Source organism: Anopheles ziemanni, chromosome 2 (assembly GCF_943734765.1).
Source record: "Anopheles ziemanni chromosome 2, idAnoZiCoDA_A2_x.2, whole genome shotgun sequence".
Taxonomy (NCBI): Eukaryota; Metazoa; Arthropoda; class Insecta; order Diptera; family Culicidae; genus Anopheles; species Anopheles ziemanni.
In genome coordinates, this window is record NC_080705.1 from 69,628,206 (window position 1) to 69,643,935 (window position 15,730).

The 15,730-nt window shown below is 45.3% G+C and overlaps 1 protein-coding gene across 1 annotated transcript in view; it reads right to left on the reverse strand.

Moving 5' to 3' along the window:
* Positions 1-1,370: 1,370 nt before the first annotated feature.
* Positions 1,371-15,730, reverse strand: part of LOC131294202 (protein scabrous) — a 55,330-nt gene continuing 40,970 nt past the window's right edge. The window contains exons 3-4 of the mRNA XM_058322248.1: positions 14,548-15,162; positions 1,371-2,255 (exon numbers count right to left, since the gene is read on the reverse strand). Of these exons, the coding sequence (XP_058178231.1) occupies positions 1,371-2,255; positions 14,548-15,162 (1,500 nt within the window). The remainder of the gene's footprint in view (positions 2,256-14,547; positions 15,163-15,730) is intronic.

Genomic DNA, 15,730 nt, shown 5'->3' on the forward strand with positions numbered 1-15,730 from the left:
GGCCGCTTACTAGGCTCCGGATAAACGGGGCTGCGGCGTCGTTATTTATCGTCCTTACCATTCGTACCGGCGACGACAGTTGCAAAACGAATGGCCTCACCGTGGCTGCCGAAGTGAGCCCGGTTTCGGTTCAACACCTTTTCCCGCGGGACCTACGAGGCTTTTCCGAAAGCCCCGATGCGGGTGAGGGTGTAATTTTTCATCCATTATTACCAACTGCACCAACTGCAACTCGAGGTGCCTGGGGTTGAGCTTTTTCCCAAAATCTATCGCACGGAAAAGCCCCGTTGGCGGGAAAGGGACCACCTTTTGAATAAAAATACAAGGAAAACGGGAAAATTTCCCCCCCCCCCCCCCCCCCCCCCCCGAGGTGGGTAAAATGCGGGGCGAAAAAAGGTAATAAATGAGCCCTCCCGCGTTCTGGAGCTGACAGGAAACTTTTAATGCATCCCGGGAGCTGACAAGCGCTCTCTTCCCGTGGTGTGTGTGTGTGTGAGTGGGTCGTTTTTTTCTTTATTTTGTTGTACTTTCGCCTCAGGGAAGCCGCAAGGAACCATTTCTGCGAAGAACAACGAATGGATATTACCATCGTTTTCGGCTGATGTCGGATAATTTAGGGTCCGCGCTGCTAGGCTCGGTTCGGTTCGGCCCGCCAATCAAATCGAACGCCTCATCCAGAAGGCTGCCAAAAAAACCGTCCCGCTCAGGGGCTTTTCGGCGAAGGGCATTAAATCATTTTTCGTTTCGCTGAATAGAAGCATCCTCCAAACGGTTGTTTGCCTCCGGGGCTCCACCACGGGCGCGGGTGTGGGTTGACGGAAAGAAACCGAAAAAGAAACATCCGAACAATTCTTCAAATTTTCCTTCCCGCTGACGTTGATGAATGCGTCATCTTGCTGGAGGAGAGAAAAAAGAAAACTTCTGCGCGTTAAAGTCTTTGCGTCCGATCCAATCAGGCAAATAATCCCACTTTTCAATCACGCCACAACACGATGGGGGGGCATCGGAAAGTACCAACTTTGCCACCCTTAAAACCACGTCGACGTCGACGCCTTTCAGCCGAGTTCAACGCTTATAGCCGCCAGCACCAATCATCGTTTAGTTTCAAAGAAGGTGGGTTGTCGACATCGAACGAAACTCGTCGATAATATTCGGGGGAAATTTTGAAACCCTCTACCATGTCCGTCCGAGTAACGAGACCGAACATAGGTGTCTATAACGGATAGGCGAAAGGGGTGAACATTTTCGCAGCTGACTTCAGGGTAATTCAATAAATGTTTTCCGACGGTGCTACATGAGGTGCTACCCATTGATGTTCCAACCTAGCCTTACGGGGATGAAGTGGGGGTTGTGTTTAGAGATGCGGAGGTTTAGACAAACGAGGGTGACGGTGTGGTAGGACCTCCTTGCCGTGGAGGACTCCCCGAAGTTCCCACCACCGGGAGCCCGCTCGTGACGGGAGCCGGCGGGAGCTCGGTGGCGTCGGTGAGGTCGCAGTCCGGACGTCGGGCAATCATCATGTGGCTCGACTTGACCGCGATCCACTCGTTGCGGGCCGCATCGAACCAGGTGAGGCCGAGGTTGTAGCGGCCATTGAGGTTGGCGTGCTGGCAGTGCGAGAACCACCAGCCACCCTCGTAGTTGCCGGCGCAGTGCGTGTTGGAGATGTCCCGGTCGACGTCGATCGCCGAGAACTGCATGTGGTTCTGGTACTCGAACGCGTCGGACGCGTTGCCGCTGTAGCCGGCGAGCTCGAGCCGGAAGCCGGCGTCCCGCGAGTCGATCCGGAAGGTGGCGTAGTCCGCGTGCCAGGTGTTGTCGTAGATGTCCTGCATGACGATGCGCAGCCGGGAGCAGTTGTCGTGCGTCAGGTGGTGCAGCGCCTGGTTGCCGATCCAGAACTCGCCGGCCGGCGTACCGAAGCCCTGGGCGTACTCCTCCCACGACCGGTTGAAGTCGACCGTGCCGTCCTGCCGGCGCTGCACCGTGGTCCACTCGCCGAAGCACTGCGTCATCAGCGGGTGGTGCTGCTCGGCGGGCGCTATCAGGTAGAGGCCCCCGTCGCCCGGCTGCTCCGCCGCGCCCGCCGTCCGCAGGCGCTCGATCTGGCTGCAGTCCCGGGGCAGTTTGTTGATGATGCTCTCGTACTCGGTCTCGACGGATTCCAGCTGCTGGACCAGCTTGGTCGTCCGCTCCAGCTCGGTCAGCCGGTGCCCGGTGCCGTTGCTGTACTCGGTCTTGGAGTCCGCTTCGAGCTGGAAGGAGGCGAGGGCGAAAAGAAAACACCGTTAAATAGAATAGAGCAACGTGTAACGAGCCTCAGACTCCGGGGCGTGTTGGGAAATATCAAACAACCAAACCGCGTCGGGACGTCCAGCACCATTTGCGTACTGCGGTAGCTGGGTGATAGTAATTAAATCCACGATGAAAACGCTGCATGCCATTAGTCAAACGTAAAAGACCGACCTCGGCGTGTTTTAGAACACGGAGGGGACGGTGGTTTCAACGACCACGATTAATCTTGTAATGGACCCAATGACACAACAAGCGGCAAACAACTTGTCAACATTTACAAAAGTAAACCAGGAATAATCGAACGTACTTTGCATGACGCTAGGACTACCTTTCTTCTCCAACATAAAGCCACTTCCATAGTGGTGCTAGTACCAATTGTGGTTGTACAGGAATAAAATCCCAGTTCTACGACGAAATACAAAAGCGGTATTTGTTCTGTATGAAATGTTCTTTAATCTTCTGTAGAGTGTCCAAAAGATAAACCTTCCCAATTCGTAGTAAATCAAGGAACCAAAATTAATATTTTCCAAAAAGGTTGTACTGATATGCTAGACTTATTCAGAATTCATCAGGTATATCATGATTTCGTTCAGGCAATAGATCACTGCATAATACATTTGTCTTTGAGTCCAATGCATTGTTCTATGAGTAATTTTGTCGTTCTGTTTGAAATATGCTTCGAAAATAAATCACAGCCGAAATTTATTCAGTCTTTTCCATGTTTGCTGTACTACCGCCATAATAGGTAGACTACAACTATAGGAACCATACCACCATTATAAGAACAACCAGCTAGGAAGAAATAAATGCTTTTATCGTGTATTTCTATTTATGTACGTTGAAAATATATGGTTTTCAGAACAATTCACGCTTATAAATTATATCGTATTGTCAGTTACTTACTATACCACTATTGCCACACTACATATTTGGTTGGATTTCGATTTTAACTTTACATTTTACGAATTAAAACAAATAGCAATGATAAACAGGTTTTTGTCTGACTTTTTTTAGTACTTTTAAAATTGTTGAAGAATTTTAAAAATAATTTTAATTGTTTTTCTCAAAATCGTTATTAAGGAAGTTTTTCCAGTGATGATCAGTATTATGATCTAGTGTATATAATTTGTTTATTCACTCAGGTTGCTTTTTGGCGCCACTCATAATGAATATTATTTCTGAAGCATCAATCTCAGGGTTGTGGAATTTCAGTAGAAAACTTGGACAAAGCTATTAAAATGAAATATTTTACAACATGAAACACTTTTTGCCAGTTTTTAGGGTGATACGTGTAAGAAATGGGATAAGGGCAGTTTTGATAATGAATGCGAAACTTTATTGTACTTCGTCTTGATGGCGCGTGCGTTCCTCGTAGCTTTCTAACCTCTACTACCTCTTGTCTCGCCAGCTGTCAATTTTTGACAGTTGACATCGGGGGGTAGGTATATCTTCCTACATACGTAATACTTTAACTATATCTGCATCAACACTAATCAGTGGAAAAATTTAACCTTATAATTTTGCCATCACAACATTTATCAGAATGGCAGTTTATGATACTGTAACAGGTCAAGATGTTCCAATCTCATTTAATAAGCATAAAAATAAAATATGTTCCGCAAAACGCAAATGAGACACTTTCTCAAGCGTCATCATGAGATTATTATCAACTGTATAGAAGTTGTTTGATATTTTCCGCTGACACATTTTAGGTGGAAATATTATCCGTAAGTTGTCGAATACATATCTGTCTAAACCCTTCAGAGATAATTCCCGCAAGACAAACCACTATACAAGTCGCAAGGGGTCACCGAACCATAGCGAAAGGCTGTGCTTTCAAACCTTCTCGAATGCCGCACTGAGGGCCAGAGCCCACATTCACCAGGAAGCCATCGACTAAACTCACGGAACGGCCTCAGTTTACAGAGCACTTCCACGGTGGAGGTTTTCCATGTGCTGTGCGCGTGTTTTTCACGATGCCACTCTAACATATTGTGTGCATCTCATTATGCTTCGTACGCACGCGATCCATGGTGAAAGTACGCCAACGGTGGTAAGTGCAGTAGATTGTATCCGGTTGTATGTGAGGGATCGTCAAAAGGATACGTTTGGAAACTGGGATGGATTCCGGTGCCCATCGTGACGACCGTTCCCTTCGATGGCACGGCGAACAGAGGTCGGGTACGCTGCATCCGGGCGCCATCAAGCGCCCTCGAACGCGGATGCATTTTGACAACCGATTGCATCAGCTTGCAATGTGATATTCCACCACCGAGGCGCGATGGTGGGAAACGCACGCTTTCATTCGAATCATAAATCGACGGAATGTGTCGAAATTGTGGGAATGTGCTTGCCGGGGACTTGGGGACCGGGTTTGGTGCCGATAAACGAGCAGTCGGGTTATTCAATTTTCGACACGTACCTAACTCTAGCCAGTCCGGTACGTGGGGTGAGTACGGCAGCGTTCAATACAATTTCGATTTTGTGGCAAATTTCGACATTCGTTGGGGGAAACTAAGCGATGGGCGCGAAACGACAAAAGCATGTGTGGAATTTAAATGGCATCAGCCGGATGCAGCCATCGCATTGGAAATGGGTTGATAGAAATGCTTTGATATCGAAATTCTTCAATACTAACGCCAGTCAATAGTTGATCCACTTCTAACCGTTCGACAGAATGTCACTGAACAGCGTAAAGCCCTCAGCCATCGTTGGTAGCGCGTTCACAAGCAATGTCTCAGAGTGAAAGGAAATTGCAACTTACAAGACAATCGCATTTGCGACAGCTGTCACATTTGATCGATGAGTTCGGGCACCGTCATCTATCACGCTTGCCTTCCGCCCACCCGATGCACAATCATCGCCCGACGCATCGGTGCTGAATCATTCCGAATGCATTGTAGAAAGTGCATGTGCAATGTCGACCCGGTGGTTCCTTAATGAAACCATAAAAGCGCCACTCGAAAGCGAACGAATCACGATTTCACGATAGCGACCAGTTCGGGCATTCGTTCTCGTTCGCGAAACGATTCGTTTGATGAAATTCGGCCCGCCACTAGCCGCCCGATAGACATATTGTCGCCGAAATCACATACAAATTGCACTAGGAACTAGGAACATGTTCCGAAATTGGGGCTAAAATCTGCTAAAAGACATGGACTGCGGTTAATTAGTGTTTATCCTTGTTTAATTGCCTCCGAACGCTAATTGAAAGGTTCAACGGTGGGGTTTTGTGGGATGCACAAACATGAATCTGAAAAGTGTGCACAATCTAGAATCGCCATCCTGAAGCTACGGAAGTGGGAGGACAGTTTAAAGTCGTTTTCATTAAATTTATCATGGGTTTGAAATGAACGCAAGTGTGCTTTTGTCGTGAAAATATTGGATATGTAGCTGAAATAGTTTCGGTCCCAGAAAATTTGGTCAAACTGGTTATTGTCAATCCGGAGCATATAGATGGCAGCAACTTTTATCCAACGTCGTCTTCATTCGTCTTCAAGGAGGATGGTAATCATTTTGATGGTCTTCATTTCAGTTGCCTGAAAGTTTCCGAACTCATCACGCGTTTACACAACTCACAACAAATTAACGCTAACTGTAAGCCGGCAATCGTGAGCTGGTAAACAAACTATACAGAATTTCAAACAATCTATATTATTCCATCTCTAAAATTAATAAGAATACTTAGTGAGCGTCCTAGTTCTTCTAGTGGTCCTAGTAGTAGTCCTTCTAAAGTTGTCAGTTGAGCAAGTTGTTAAAAAATTTCACTGGTGTGGAATAAATTTCTAGTCTAGCTATGTTAAGTGACATTTTTGCAATCAAAATTGATTGTTTAATTCGGATTTAGGTAACTTAAGTTAGGTTTAACATGAGTGGAATGAATGTTTGACAGTTGTTGTTAAGTGAAAGTTGCAATCGTTTAAAACCCCGTAAAGTTTCGTAGTGATTGATGATCAAACTTAAAAACATCAAATCCCAAGCGTCAAAAGAAAGCTTTCATGTAGATTTCATTTTGTTTGAAACTGGGCAAAACATAACATGCATATTTACCATCAAAACAAATGAAATAAACCCGTCAATGGTGTAACTCCTTTTTGTAAAATTGTTCGACCTTGTAACGATGCTCACCACAACCTTTCGAGTAGATAAACAATTTTTCCGTGGCCTTCGTGGTGTTGCGGTAGGGAAAAGTTATACCACCCCTTTGCCACATCCATAAAGTTATGCATACGAAATGCAATCCATTTTCAAATGCGGTTGCATCGCCCCGCACGGAACATTGAAGGATGCATCGGTTACACTTTCTTTGCATCCCCCGGAGGGCTCAAATGCTCATCCGTTCGTAGAAAAATGGCCGCTTTTCTGCGAGAAATAATCCAACCTCCTCCAAACCTCCCTCCCCACCCCCACGACACCGTTACCGGTGGTGGTAATGCTCATGGTTGATGCTGAAAGAGTAATCTTATGGATGAATTTTCTTCACCCTCAAGTCGTCTCTAGGAGGCGGGAAGACACATTCCAATTTCCATGATATGCATCCCGGCCTCGAACGGCACCATGCCGGGAAGGGGTTGGGAAAGGAACACGGGGACACAGTAAACAACACGTCAACTCCAACGCAGACGGGTGTTGCGCTCGGTGCGAAAAACAATCCTCCCGTATCCCGTAGACGTGGATGTATCCGGTGCATCGCTATAAATCTTGTTTTCTTCGGTTTATTTATTTCCGTTTCCGGTTTCCGCGCGCTTCGTTGTCGCGGGGAAAAGGAAAACTTACTCCGTTAGGATGACACCGGTATCCCTTCGTTATGCACCCTAGAGCGTTCTTAGCGTCTTCGTGGCGCGGTTAAGGAAAGTGCACGAGACAGCTTGTTTCTGTCCTCATTTATTTCCAAACTCCAACTTCGGTTTCGGATGGTTACACATTCCCTTGTCCCGAGGCTCGGGGAGTTCCACCGAAAGCAGTACGAAACAATCGTTCCCCGATGCCGCTCGGGGAGAAGCAATGGCTAAAGTTTGCATATTCCAAACAAATGCGCCACCACCGGCGGTCCGATCAAGACTCCTTCGCATGTGGTCGGGTTCCGCAAGGAGCAACTCAGCAAACGAGCGAACCGTGAGTGCTCGGATGACGGGAGGGCAAAGGTCACATGAACGTCACAAGGAATTCCTCACGGATGTGTGCCTTCACAAGCACTATAAGTGGCAGGAGTGTGTATGCATTGCTTTCGTTTGAAGCTGTCCACCATCTGCCCGAGTAACTTGCCATCGAGGACACAGCCATGCATGTTGCATACCGTGGTTCGTTCCGATGGGTCCTTTTGACTTTTCTTTTCATGTTCGTAGATCAAAAGGTCAAATGTGCCATATTCAGTGCACTTGAAACCCATATGCAAATGACTCAGTTCAATCGTTCAGATTACCGATTGCCGACATCCTTTTTTGTGAACAACATATTTCTGTAGTTGAAAATATATCTTTCTGCTTGTATGCTCCGCGGTTTTTCTAGTATTCTTAGCATGATCTGTTGGTCTTAGAATTTTTGTAAGCTCTTGGTTTTGAAAATGCCAATTTTAAGAACACACCATCGACCGCAAATACAGGAAGATACAGCATGGAATTAGTTTTTCAGCTTCTTTTGAATTTGGCTCGAGAAATGAATCTTTCACGAATCAAAATTGGAAAAATACACACACATCGAAGATCAAAGAATGTACATATCTTCCAGGATGCGATAGTGATATTGCTTATCTGTCTTGAGCCATAGCCTGCTCTGTTCATCATTCTTCGATCAAAGCACCAGCGATCCGAGGTTGATAAGGACGATGTATTTTTAATACATTCCAGCAACACACGCATGCGTGTGCTCTCGATTCTTTTGCTTCCTTGCATGGTTTCGTAATATGATAACACAATTTCCATCCTCATCTCCTCCAGCTTTTCCACCTCGCAAGCTTCGCCCGGAGCCGCAGCATAATTTCATAATAAATTCTGATTGTCCTCCGTGCTCCGTTCGATATTTGGTTTCGCTTTCGGCCTGGTGTTTCGCACTCCCAGCGCCGATCCATTCATTTGCTGATGCGCCCAAGCGCCGCATAACGATATTAAGCGATCATGCATAAATTCTTCTCTTATTCATCTCCAGCTAATGGAACTCAGCCACACACGCACACACATACACACGAGTGACGTTGGAAACCGGAGACACGAAACGTGGTCGGAAATCGCAATTGAAAGGCTCACCAGTCGACGGAGGCCGGGCGGAAGGCAAAGTTCCTGGCGCATATTGGGAAAGGGAACCGATTCCGCATTCGCTTCAGTCGGCTGCCGATGGAAAAGACGTCGGATGGATTGTTTTTCCGAATGCACACGTGGTTCGTTCCGGCCCGATACAGGCGGTCGCATTTCACTCGAAAATGTTGCCATCTTCTGGCGTAGATCACGAGCTCGGAAGGCTGCGGGTGCGGAAATGTGAGTTGGCGAAAAAGGGGATGTACCTTGATGTCATAATTTTCTCACAAAGAAGCGAGCGCACGAATTTCGATCGTGCGTCCATTTTTGTACGTGTGTGTTTTTGGATTATGGTGGAGGTCTTTTTTTTGCCTGAAACGCTTTTTCCCTCTAAGTAGAGACTCTTTGAACAATCGCTCATGGGGGGATGGTTCATCTCGAGATCAACGTTTTATCGAGATTTTCCACAAACCGGTCTGTTTCGTTCGACGGTCTTTTTTTCCACTTTTATTTTTTTGCCGCCTCCTCAACTTCAAAACGAGGGCATAGAAAAATGTCACACTGTTCAACTCGACTTCTTAAGTGGCACATGCGGTGTTCGATAGAGTCGTGATAGGGCAGCGACCGAACGTCGTCCTTGCGTCGTCCTGCGTTGCCAAGCGAGTGATGAAAGAGAGCGTTTTTTCTTCCCATGTTTCATTATCATGTTTTTTTACGATCATCCCGCACAAACTAACCACACACTTTGACACGTTTCACCTCGTGCGGTCATGCTCCGGCGCGTCTCTCAAGGAGCTGGAATCGATGAGTTGGCGAAATAAGAAAATCACACAAAAGAGAAGAGGCGAACCGAAGGACCGGTTCGACTTGCACGGTTGGGTGAACATTTTTTTCCCACTCCTTGCCCATCATTGTAGAGCCCCATCGAACCAGTTGCGGTAAAAGTCCTCTTATGCTGATCACTCGAAGAGGCATGATTTTGCGAGCACGGTAAACTTTTTTTTATTTTTCTAATTTGCACCTCAATCGAAGACACCCTTTCATTCGACCAACACTCGGTTGTTTGCCGCGTCGAGATTATTAAAGCTTGTGCATACGTATTGAATAACGTTTCACCACCACACACCGGCAGTCGGAGTCGTGCAAAATTACTCTTCTCCGGGATCAATTTGCAAGCCGAGGTCGAGGTTTTCCAAACGGGGATGCAAAACGGAACCGGAGGGAAGGGAAAAGCAATCACCATAACCGCAACGTCACCCGTGTTTTGTAATCATTACCGACCGCAATTCAATTAAACCGTTCATAAAATGGTTTAGGCTCTAATGTGCAATCGATCGAATCGTCGGAGCTAGCGCCTCGGAGTCCGTGACCGCCTTTGCCAGAAACAACATCCAAGGCGTGTGTTACAGGAAAAGGATGGCAAACCACCGTCCCCTTATCATCCGCACTTTCATTTAATAACGCCAGATGACGAGTGCGTTTTCATACGGTGGACGTTTTCAAATTGATTTGAATGATGCAGTTAGAATTATGATAATATTGGTCTCATTATACGGTGCGCGTGCTTTGATAGCTGATGGGAATAGTTTGATGGTAATAAATTTTGATCGGAGCCTTTCTTTCGGTGTGGTGAATTGTCTTAATCAGACAATGTTTGCCATTCAAATCAGATATTCTATCCTATTTCGAACTAATTTATTTAACCGAAAAACGTAATCAATTTCATGGCAATCTCGATGAATCAAAGATAATCGTTGATAATTATTATAATCATCTCAAATAATTAGAAATAATGATGCATTTGGTGCTAAAAACATCACCCTTAAATATGGACATTTAACTATTACATTATAAATGCAAGTCTAATGAAAACATTTTTAACTGTTTCAATATATTATTGTTTTGATTTTTAAATCATCCAACATCAATATTTAACACGTGGATAGCAAATTTTAGTATCAACTTCACGTACTAAGGATAACTACTATACTCAAATGGTATTTCGTAATACCAGTTAATATTATTGTTAAGCTAAAAGTCACTTTTCATAATATCACATCTGATAATACAAGACAGGAGCAGATGGTAAACCTAAAGCATGTTGCAAGCAAAAAAAAACAGCCAATAAGCACCGAAACAAGTCCCAATTCGAGTTCGCGGAAAATGTTTGCTCGCAGTTACATCACTTCAGCTAAGCAGCATGTGTCTCCGGTGAGCAAGTGCTGTTTGTTATTCTACAGCACGGGCTTTACATCGGCTTTCGGCCTCTGTAGGACAAACGCCACCAGGCGCCTCCATCGGGGCACCACCCCGCGGTCCATCAATCAATCGGGTAAGTTATTCCAAACATCGTTGCGAAATGCGATTTCCCACGAGAATCTTTCGTTTCAGTTTTGCGTGTGTTGCGCGGGACGAGTGGACGTGAACGTTGACAGCCGATGGAGTGTTCCCTAAGCGCGCTTTCAATGCGCAACATTCCAACGCGCGAGGGAAAAACAATATGGAGTGGGATAAAATAAGAACAAAACAAGAGCATAAGCCCCGGGATAAGGTGGAAATCACAAGGCAGCAGGCTGTGGTCCGCCGTGGTTCTCTCCCCACTGGAATTGGGTTTCCCGGCGATCCCGCGCGAAGGTAATTTAAATTTCACGCTTGTCAACTTTTCGATCATTCACGGGCTCGGACGCTTCAGGTAGGCCTTTGTGTGTCCGTGTTTTTGAGCGCAGCGAATGCAACACCACGGGGGGGACCCATTTTTTATGTTTGAAGACCTCGTTTTACAGGCTTCACAAACAGGACGCCCGATGGTTTTTGGCTTTGGCGAGTTTTGGGAGCAAATCAAGGCTCTACATCTATGGCGCTGGCACTAAGCCGCGAAGCTCGTGAAGTCGACCGTGTTGGGATAATGAATTTGCGCTCGGTGGGCCGTGAAATGTTTCATACGCTGGTCCCTGGCTGGCCCTGGGACCGGTGCAGGTCCGTGTGGATTCGAGAAGCCTCCAGGCGAACGGTCAAATTCATCGGGAGCGATGTAACAGAAAAGGGAGGGATAAAAAACATGCCCCAAGCACAATATTGAGTGCTGCGGTTCTTTTTTACTCGAACATGGCTGTTCACATCCGATCTAAATTTGCGAACGGGACTGCAGATGCACCGGTCGTGACACACATACACGTATTGCAGTTGCACCAGCACGTCGGGTTTTCGGAGGGACTTTTTTGGATCAATCGACGGATCGAACGAAAAAGGGGATATTTTTAGAACTTCACGGGAAACAATTTTTCATTAAAAGTTATGTTTCCATGCGGAGCAAAGATTCGCCAGCGCATCGTGGCCTCGGTGTTTTCCAGCCACCAAACTCAGTTTTTCTCACCCGCCTGACCACGAGCGCTCACAGTCACTCATTGTCGAGGCGTTCGGGTAGAATCAGATTATGCCCGCAGCGCCACAAACAACATGATTTATGGCCGAAGGTGACGCCGGTTTGAAGTTGGTAGAATGATCGGGCCCAGTGTTTACAAGTTTGACTTTTTTATGCGATGTCCAACGGTTTTTATTGGTAAAACTGTTTTGGATGGAAGAGATTTTGAATTTGTGATTGCCATATTTAAACGAGTTTTAGAGACTCCGTTTACTGACGAATATTGAAACGATGTTCGGGATGCAAACTGAGCATGGTATGATGAATTTGGTATTTAAGCTGTTTGTGCATAAATCCTTCAGTTTTCTGATTAATTTCTTTTGGATTCACGGTTATTTTTCTTACATTTCAAATCAATTAGGGTAACTGTACCAATAGTGGTGCACTTAGTACTGTAAATACCAAATAGGTGTAATTTATGAGTGTTAAGAACACAATATTCTACATATTTGAATCAATTATGATCGAAACATGACGTTTCTTCTGAAAAACATCTATTTTCACCGAAAACCATACAAAATACACGAAAAAAAGCGTATTTTTGTTCCTAGTCGGTTGCTCCTATTATGGTGGTATGGTTCCTATAGTTGTGGTATCGTGTTCCTATAGTGGTGGTAGTACGAAAAACTTGAATATATTTTGACTATTACTTATTTTTGAAGCATATTTCTAACAGAACGGTAAAATACTTCTTGACCAATGCGTTGTCATTGAAAAGACTGTATTGTTTTACCGAAATATGTCCAATTTTAATTCATAAAAAAAGCTCTGAATATTACAGCTAAAACTATAGTATATGCTTTATAGTATATGCTTCTTTTGCTGAGCCTTCTCTCCAGTTCCGCTTTGTTTATTTTGTAGAAACAGAAAAAAATCACTAAATTTACCTGATTATATTGGCCAAAACCGGAATAAAACTAAAATATACTAGAGAAAAAATCTATGGCTACTATAGGAACAACTTGAGTTTTTGTGCCTATAGTGGCACTATAGTAAAAACTATAAAAATATAATAAAATTATGCTAAAATGCACTAAGTTCGTGTAAATCAATTATATTGGAGTATGTAAGTAGCGAAATCATATGGTTTTAATGATTTTGTAGTGATTTACAGCCTTAAGGAAATTATGATATTCGTTACGGATTCTTAAGGAATGCAGCATGTTGGGACAACCTGTTTAGAAAATATGAATTTTGGAGCTTATATATTATGGAATGAGATGGTTCATCTTTTTAACACTCCGCAGAAGATCAAAGAACATTTCATAGAAGAACAAATAACTCCATTGTATATATATCGGCGTAGAGCTAGGATTTTATTCCACTACAACCACTATTGGTACTAGCTCCACTATGGGTGCACTTACCCTATATGCCAAAATAATGCAGAATTGTTTTTTGGTAAACTGATATGCAAATTGCTTCTTACAATTACATGTTTTGTAATGTTGTGCCTTGTGAATCTTTTAGCGAGATTCCTTCATATGAATCTTTCACCTAAGATTCATTCAGTTTATAAATCTTTCGAAAGCTTAATGAATCTTCATGAAGCTTTCATGGTTCTTTCACGAATTTCCACTATTTTTTAATTGGCGTGGATCATGCGATCAACCAAAAAAAACGGGTTCCTCGACCCATCACTTTTCATCAGTTCAAGTATTTTTGAGAATCATGAATCTCCAAAACGCAAAAAATCATTCAGATTCATGAACTTGAATCCGTATTACACAACTCTAATGTTTTGGTATGAGTTTAACCCCTTCACAGTCCTGCCTTGAGTAAAATGCTTAGAAAATTGTCACACTATTTTTGTTTTACAAGTTTCTATAGCTTTTGGTGTAAAATCGAAAAAAACAATTATATTTTAACAAAAAACTTGAGAATGTAAATGGTCACTTTATATGCAACCAAGTAAGTATTTTTGTTCTACCATATGTGTTATTTGTGATTGTGATCAGCAGTAATTTGGCAATAATAAGCAAACAGTTTCGGTTGCATCGAATTGTACCTCAGAAATGAACAAACATGTATAGACTCACAAGAACGTGTTTTCGAAACAGATAAACGCCTCACAGTGAAAGTAGAAACAACATATGAGGCAAAAAACTACCCGGGGCCAGGCAAAGTAGTACAAATTCCACACAAACTGTGAAAGGGTTAACATGATCTGAATGTGAGGAAATTGGATGAAAGCAAGAGAAGTTATTTTACTTAGTTTGGTGTATGTTAGGTGAACACATCACCGTCGATTAATGTTGGGAAAAAGGTAAATAATTTTTAGACTCTTTTTCTGATCAAATAAAGAGTAAACCATATAAATTCAAATTTTTTGTAGTTTGAGGATTTGTTGCACAATGTTCCATGACTCGCAACATGGAGTGTTCTATTTAGAGAAGTCTTTTTGATGCATTTTGAGGCAAATGAAATTAGAACGGCAGCACGAGATGAAATAAAACCGACGAAGGCGCATGACCAATCCAATAAATATCACTCGCCCCGAAGGCTTGATTGAAGCCCGCAGGGTCTCATCACCCACGCCATGGCCCCGAGGTTCGTCAGCACGTTTGAAGTGCCATTCCGGCCATCGACCGGCACACCTACCTTCTCGAGCCGATTGTGCGCCAGCTCGCGGTGCAGCAGGGCGGCCGAGCGAAGCCGGCTCACCTCACCCTGCAGCTCGTGCACGTCCGCCTGCAGCCGCTTGACGGTGTCCCGCTCCTCCTGCAGCGCGCTCACGCTGACCGCCACCGCCTGGATGCTCTTGGCCGCGTTGTGCACCTCCTCGCGCACCAGTCCCTGCTCGGAGGCGGCCTGCGCCACCCCGAACTCGACCTTCGCTATCTCGCGCCGCATGTCCGGCACCGTCTTCTCGAACTTGCCCTGGATCGCCTCGACGTCCTCGAGCAGCTCGAGCATCGAGCCGTGCAGCTTGTCCAGGCCCGCCACCTGGCGGCTCACGTTGAAGCTGGCGCCGGCCAGCCGCCGCTGCTCGATCTCGACCGCCCGCAACCGGTCCGCTAGCCGGTGCCCGTGCAGCTCGCTCAGCTGGCGCTTCAGGACGCTCTGCTTCACCTCCAGCTCGTGCAGCTGCTCGCGGACGAAGCGCTGATGCCGCATCCGATGGTCCGCTTCCGGCTCGACGAAATCGATCGTGTGCGGCAGAATCGACTGCTGCTCGTGCTGCTCGTGTTGTTTATGCTGCGCCCCGGAGCCATCCTGTTGGGGAGAAAGAAGCCAAGAGTGACCGGTTCAATAAATTGGGCATAAGTAATTGATTCCATCAGGACACGCTCTATGTAATTTCACGCCCTCCTGCTACAACGACGGGGACTTCTTTTCTCAACACTCCACTCCGTTCGAAGCGCCACGAATGATAATCGGAAAACGCTGCATCTGTTAAGCAGAACGTTACAAAAATGACTAACTCAAAGAGGAAAAAAAACCAGAGATCTCTCAACAACTTCGTTTTCAAAGTGGACCATTTTCTGGGTCAGCCCTTTTCCCACCCGTCCAATTTATAAGCCGAAAGAGAAGAAGGTTTTCCGAACCATTAGGAATCCCCCCGCGCCCGTCCATTTCGTGGGCAGAAGAGGGAATGCTGGTTGAATTAATAATTAACATGAACGCCCCGACATGGCTGATCACGTTCGTTGCGCAGCGCTGCGTATACCCAACCCGTTTGGGAGTTCGGTTCGGTCGAAGGGCGAGCGTAACATTCGCCGAATAACTAAATCACCACCGCCGCAGTCCCCCATATGCAGCCCGTCTCTGCCCGTCCAGTTGA